The sequence below is a fragment of the Dreissena polymorpha genome, chromosome 1, assembly GCF_020536995.1.
Source record: "Dreissena polymorpha isolate Duluth1 chromosome 1, UMN_Dpol_1.0, whole genome shotgun sequence".
Taxonomy (NCBI): Eukaryota; Metazoa; Mollusca; class Bivalvia; order Myida; family Dreissenidae; genus Dreissena; species Dreissena polymorpha.
The window spans coordinates 79,887,162-79,894,145 of record NC_068355.1 but is presented as its reverse complement, the minus strand read 5'-3'; the positions used below and the strand labels follow the sequence as shown (position 1 = coordinate 79,894,145).

Genomic DNA, 6,984 nt, shown 5'->3' with positions numbered 1-6,984 from the left:
AATGACGACTGAACTGTTTTACTTTAAGGAAAAAGCGGTAAAACTATGTTGAAAATGAAACACAACAAACTAAATACTTATCTGTTACGGCTAAACGACTAATTATCCCAATATAACACTGTCATTGAATCGCACATTTCAATTATAATTATTCCCCTTGAAAGTTAATGCATATTGATATAACGAATTAATCAAACGTTATCAAACATTAGTAATTTGAATTGCATCGGATTCGCACAATAAAATCCGATCCGGTTGTTGTTTATGTGTCAAGCTCATTTTGTCAGTGAGATATAATTAATTTCTTGCGTAGTAAAATCTACTGTAAAGTACACAATGATACTTACATAATTCTGTCGTATCCGTCTGAATAAACATACGCTGCACAAAATATAGACATTTGTATTAATGATAATTAAACACAATCATATTTTCTGTGCTTATTGAATTAATAACACTGAGTTTCTTTGTCGCGTTACAAGATGGCGGATGTCTAACGCTGTTTGTGAAGTGACGTCACAATGTTTATTTGAGCGCGTGCCCGTTCCCACAAAAAAAATTAAACACAAAATACTCGAAAACTAGATTTTTCCCAGGTATAACCCCTACGCCAACAGGTAGATCGCATTCTGGTCCATATACATGTCAAATTTCAGCAAACGTGTTCGGCCAGTTTTCAAGCGCCTCAAATCGCGGCTATATGCCTCAACTTAACGAAACTTAGCCCCCTTTATCATTCGTTCGATTGAACGTCATCAATGATGACGTCCAATACATCACTCATTCCATACTAGACTTGCGACACCTTAAGGGTTTCGCGGGATGGAATGAGTGGGGAGATCATATACAATTTTCAGCTTCCGGACGCAAGGACCCTCTGGACGTGAAACACCAGCTTTCCAACACTATATGATTCCAGTTCAAAAAAGCACATATTGCATTAGTTCAAGGAGAAGAACATAAACGGCATATTCACAAATCTCTGAAAAACAAACAGTGCTAAAAAATATTTTAAGTAGTCATTTACTATTTAATTGATTATGCCCTCTGATTGTTGCATTTTTAATTTAAATATGTGTTCCTATATGCATTTATTGTTGTATTGACTTAAAAAACTAAAATGGATGCCCATTCCTAGTTTGCTGTCTTAGTCTACCCTAAAATTATACATGTTTTTTGCATAATTGAATTATCAAAAACTGCATACTTTTAAAGGCATTGTCAGAGTTAATTGGTTAAGTTAGAGACAAAGTAAAGCAAATATATTCATTTTTCTTAAAATGAATCATCCTCTGAAGCCCCCACTGGGATTCAAACCCAGATCTCTTTCCTCTGGGAAGGAAAGTATTCTATCTTGAAATACAAGGGCAAGTAAGAGGACAATTTGCAATTTTAAACCTATAAACATATAAACTTAATTTTTCACATGACCTTAGAAACAAAACAGACATCTCTGAATCTGAAATACATTTCAGTTACAATTCAGGTTTTTAGTATTGTGCATTGTACATGAATGTTTAAGTATTGTATTTATCCTTGGTACACAGAACTGCCTAAAGATGCGTAAAATACCAGTATTCAAATCTGAAAATATCCCATGTGTTTGTTTTACTCTGTAAGTATCCCTATTTTATTTCAATAAAGCAGTTTTTTCCTTCTCCTGAAAATTTAACTAAATGTCAGTTATGCTACTTTTTACATTCAGCAAATGACATGTGTCCGTAATGTCAATTTTGAAAATTTGGTAAAAACATTATTTTTACCAAAAAGGTAGACTTAATATTATTAAACAGTTGATGTATGTCACCTTAATAAAAAACACAAAAATGGGAAAGAAATAAAATGTATAAAAATGTCATTTACATGACTTATAACATTAAGTAGACGATATAGCTTTGATACTTTAGGATAAGAGTAGACCTTAACACAAATAGGATAAGAGTAGACCTGGGGCGGTATTCTGAAACTTTCTTAGATATTTTACATAGAATTTTCTAATTCTTATTTTTTTCACTAAGAAAGTTTTTTGTCTAAGATTTTCATCTTAGAATTTTTCTAAGACCATTCTTAGAGAAAAAACGTTCTTAGAAAATAAAACTATTTTCGTTCGTAAAAAATTTGTATTATTGTCAGATTAAGCGCTTTTTGCAGTTGTGCGCATGCGCGATTACTACTGCAAGGCAAAACAATATGGCAACTTCGATGAACAATGTGTGTCATTCCAATACGCGAGTGTAATGTGTTTTAAGGCTTCAAACACATTATTTTAATTGTATATAGGACGCGATTCCATCTGCTGTGTGTTAAAGCCGATAATAATGAGATCGCTCAAACGTTCAGAGTAGAGTAACAGTCATAATGTGCATCGAATTTTATTCGCGCGAATGCGGAACGATTGTTAGAATGTTACGTGTCTAAAAAATCTTCAATCGAAAGCAATAAAGGTGTCAAGTCTGAAAAGAAAACGGATGGTTGCATAATGGTATGTTTGTAATAATGTGATTCTATATTTATTTCATAATTATGTCATTGTGTAACCATTCGACTTCGTCACGAATAGGAATTCCCGTTTCTAAAAATAGAATATTTGACACTGAATGTAAACAGACGACAACTGTCATCAGCGAAAACAATGGCGACTAGTAAAAAGGAAAGGGAGCAGAAATTTTCCTTGGATGATTGTATTATCCTCTGCAATTTGATGGCAGAAGACTGTGGATTGAACGGATTAAGCAACCATGAGCTTTTAAAACACCGATTTACTGAAGGTAACCAAATTCAGGGCCAAAACACCAACTTAGGGAAAAGGGCCACAGCCTTTTTTTCAGGGAAAAAAGACACACTTTTCTGGTTTTGGGGAATGAAAAATACTGAAGGTAAATTGTAAATTTAGAGAGAAAAAGGCATGATTTTAAAGAAATTTCTGTATGGGTAAGGGACTTTTTGGTTAAGTGGAAGAAAAATGCCTCTTGTGAAGATTTTTTTTGGCCCTGAAATTATAATTAAATGTTTCTAGCAGATTTTGCAATTGCACCATTGAACATACAGTTGTTGCTGTACATTATTAAACGAGTAACTTTATACAAATATTTCAACCTAGCTTAAAGTAGTTGCAATAATCAAAAGTATAGTCTGATCCAAAAAGGTGCACATTCCCATTCTCTAATCTCATGAACTTAAAAATGGAAGATAATAATAATAATAACCATCAAAATCTTCATACCAATTTATTTGCTACATTTTAAACAATGGAATCAGTGCTTATAGCATGTTAATTGTTTTATGAATGAAATAAATATATACAGGAATAATAATAATAATAATAACAGGAATAACAAGCCAGACAAAAAAGAAGATGTGGGCAAGAGTGTCGGACATGTATAATGTAAAAGCGAGCAAGACAAGATCAGCTGACAAGCTTGAAAAAAAGTGGCTCAACCTAGTGGCCAAGCATCGAATAATCTACACGGATTACGTGAGAGACCGTGCACTGACTGGTAGTCATCAATTAATTGCAAAACGAGAAATTAAATATTTATATAACAAGGAAAAGAATATTATAAATTGTAATGCTTTGTAATGCTTTACCTCTGAAATGAGTAACCAGTATTTTGTTCATATACATGTTTGTCTTATATATCACTTGGAAAATGAAAGTCCTATTCATGTAAAGTACTTGTATCAACAAAATTGAGAATTAATCATGTCATTTTTAACAATGTAGCCACTGTTTAATTTTGCTGTCAAGTAAAAACCTGTTGGTAATGATGTTTCAATACACCTTCAAAAATTCAGTTGTTTGAATTAAGTCATTACCGTATACTGATAGTAGCAAGTTTAAAATTATACAAGAGAAAAACTCTCATTTAAGTTTGGAATAAATTCATAAATGGTATAATATAATTTTAACCACACATCCATAAATACTTGAATGAATTTTTTAATTTAAGGAGGAGGTTGTTTGCAAAAAAATCTGGACATCGTGACAGAGGCGATCATGAACGTGATAGGCATTGAGTCGCCTTCAATCGCTGGTGCTGCAGGTGTGGCACTTGACTCCAGCTTCAGTCAGTTGGAGACTTTATCAGCTGTGTAAGACACTTATTTATAATCTTTTAAGTAAAATGCAGATAAACAGTATACTACTGTTTTATCTTTTTTATATATGAGTAGGCATTTAATGTTCATACTTATTAATGTAATATTCAAGACAAACTACAGAAACACATGCACAATCATAAAACAATTTCAGTTTTATCTATTTCCTGCTTAAAAACATCATACAAAAACAAGTGCAAAAAAAAAATCATACAAAACTGCATACCAACAATTTTCTAAAATGTTTCATTGATTTTTTATTAGCAAAATTATTTGTGCACTTACATATACGCTTTGTGAAACAAACTATTTTCAGAGCAATACCTTCCCATGAACAATACATGGAAGTGGTTTCAGGGCCAAGTCAAACAGTGGATTATGGTAGCAGGTATAACAAAAATATATTTTCATAATAAAAGAAAATAAAACAGATAAGTACATAACATCATCATATGTTTGGTGTATACGAATTATCATTTGCAGTCAAGTATTTTTTGACAATGCCTTTCAACATGTGATTAGTATTATAATTAACAAACATAATTTTAATCAAACTAAAGAATAACTTTTTTTAAAAAAATACCAATTTTATTTTGTACAAAATATAGGGCAAATACTCTTTTATCTTATTGCTAATGTAAGGGGAAATACTCCTCCAGTCTTGTGTGAATGTAAGGGAGACAATTGAGAGTGTTGGGGAACACCTGTTTGTTGACAAATAAATATCAGAAAACTCATCAGTGTTTTATTAGGTTTAACAATTGCTATATTCAATATAAAAAATAACTGCAAGTTTCCGCTTGTTGATACTAAATTAAGTATATAAATTAATCCTAATCACATTTATTTGTTCAGTCTAGTACATATGTCAAAGTATGACTAATGAATTCTCTTTGTCAGATGTCACTGCAGCTGTCACAGAAATGACCAATTTCAGGAGATGTCTATGGAGCAACTGAAAAGAAAAAAGATCATTCTGGAAATTAAGCTGTTAACGCAAAGGCTGCAGTCACAATAAATGTTTTTTTTATGTCCCCCACTATAGTAGTGGGGGACATATTGTTTTTGCCCTGTCTGTCTGTTGGTCCGTTGGTCTGTCTGTCTGTTTGCGCCAACTTTAACATTTTGCAATAACTTTTGCTATATTGAAGATAGCAACTTCATATTTGGCATGCATTTGTATCTCATGAAGCTGCACATTTTGAGTGGTGAAAGGTCAAGGTCAAGGTCATCCTTCAAGGTCAGAGGTCAAATATATGTGGCCAAAATCGCTAATTTTATGAATACTTTTGCAATATTGAAGATAGCAACTTGATATTTGGCATGCATGTGTATCTGTTGGAGATGCAGATTTTGAGTGGTGAAAGCTCAAGGTCAAGGTCATCCTTCAAGGTCAGAGGTCAAATATATGTGGCCCAAATCGCTTATTTTATAAATACTTTTGCAATATTGAAGATAGCAACTTGATATTTGGCATGCATGTGCATCTCATGGATCTGCACATTTTGAGTGGTGAAAGGTCAAGGTCATCCTTCAATGTCAGAGGTCAAATATATGTGGCCCAAATCGCTTATTTTATGAATTCTTTTGCAATATTGAACATAGCAACTTGATATTTGGCATGCATGTGTATCTCATGGAGCTGCACATTTTGAGTGGTGAAAGGTCAATGCCAAGGTCATCCTTCACAAGGTCAAGGGCATCCTTCAAAATTCTTAGTCCATAAAAGAATTAAATACTTTTTAAAATAGCATTTGTTTTCATAAAAATTGTATACATTTTGTATACAGAAAACAAGTTTGAAAGCATGAAATGCGTAAATATTTATTATGTTTGAAAAAACTTTTACAGTATACAATAATATATAGACTCTTCTAAAAATCACATTTTTAAACAAATGTATGGACTTCATTTTCATTTGTATATTTTGTACAGTTGTGTCAGTATTACTGACAAGTTTAATTCAGTTTAATAATTTAGAAGTACGATAAAATGGTCTTCATTTATACATTCATAGTTACTGTTCTGTTTTGTTGAAAGATACATACTTTTACAGTTTGATAGTTATATTGTATTACCAAAAATTGGTAACACGCTTATGATATTTTTTACTGTTAACTGAAATGATAATTAACATCAAATAAATCTTATACATTTAGATGTTTGTAAACAATGTACATGGGTTGTTCACTCTAATGTGTATATTGATATTCACTCTTATGTCCATATTGAAATTGTTAAGTCAATAATTTAATTTGTTTTCCCATACCTTAGTTAAAATATGTTAGTGCTTCAATATCCCTGTATCGCTGAAAGTAGCTCAGGCACCTAGTCCCCCGAGATATAACTCGTATTAGCTGCTCTGTGGCAGGGGTATCATTGGACGCCACCCGACTCATTGTCGCTAGGTTCGGCTAATATCAGCTTCTCCTCCCATTTAAAGTTTAAAAATCCGTGTGTCATTTGTGTTCGGAGGTACAGCACTTTAAATTAACACACATTTTAAAGACTTGTTTTGTCTTTATCAGGTGTAAATGTACACACATTTTTAAGACTTGTTTTGTCTTTATCAGATGTAAATGGACACACATTTTTAAGACTTGTTTTGTCTTTATCAGATGTAAATGGACACACATTTTTGAGACTTGTTTTGTCTTTATCGGAAGTAAATGAACACACATTTTATAGACTTGTTTTGTCTTTAGCAAATGTAAATGAACACACATTTTTAAGACTTGTTTTGTCTATGTCCATGACTTAGTTAAAATATGTTTGCGATACAAAATCCCTATATCGAAGCCCATTCTGTATGCCATGGTAAGGTACTTCCTGATGCATGTTGTTTGGTATATCATCCCCAATCATTGGAATGTTCATGTCTTTGCA

The 6,984-nt window shown here is 32.4% G+C and overlaps 1 protein-coding gene across 2 annotated transcripts; it reads left to right on the top strand.

Annotated features, from left to right (window-relative positions):
* Positions 1-2,610: 2,610 nt before the first annotated feature.
* Positions 2,611-5,850, top strand: LOC127837261 (uncharacterized). Of its 2 annotated transcripts, XR_008029201.1 has the most exons (6): positions 2,611-2,768; positions 3,330-3,497; positions 3,951-4,092; positions 4,415-4,486; positions 4,999-5,345; positions 5,644-5,850. XR_008029201.1 is itself a non-coding variant. In XM_052364191.1 (5 exons), the coding sequence occupies exons 1-5, from the start codon at positions 2,633-2,635 to the stop codon at positions 5,114-5,116; spliced, it is 636 nt and encodes a 211-aa protein (XP_052220151.1). In that variant the 5' UTR covers positions 2,611-2,632; the 3' UTR covers positions 5,117-5,850. The 2 variants fall into 2 exon arrangements, 1 of the variants encoding a protein (XP_052220151.1); XM_052364191.1 differs by having other exon boundaries at positions 4,999-5,850.
* The last annotated feature ends 1,134 nt before the right edge of the window (positions 5,851-6,984 follow it).

What these genes read in the sequence shown, in the direction of transcription:
- LOC127837261 (XM_052364191.1), top strand. Translation starts at nt 2,633, where the DNA reads ATGGCGACTAGTAAAAAGGAAAGGGAGCAGAAATTTTCCTTGGATGAT. An exon ending in AAAACACCGATTTACTGAAG is followed by an intron (nt 2,769 to 3,329) that starts GTAACCAAATTC and finishes TAATAATAACAG; the next exon opens with GAATAACAAGCCAGACAAAA. An exon ending in GAGAGACCGTGCACTGACTG is followed by an intron (nt 3,498 to 3,950) that starts GTAGTCATCAAT and finishes TTTTAATTTAAG; the next exon opens with GAGGAGGTTGTTTGCAAAAA.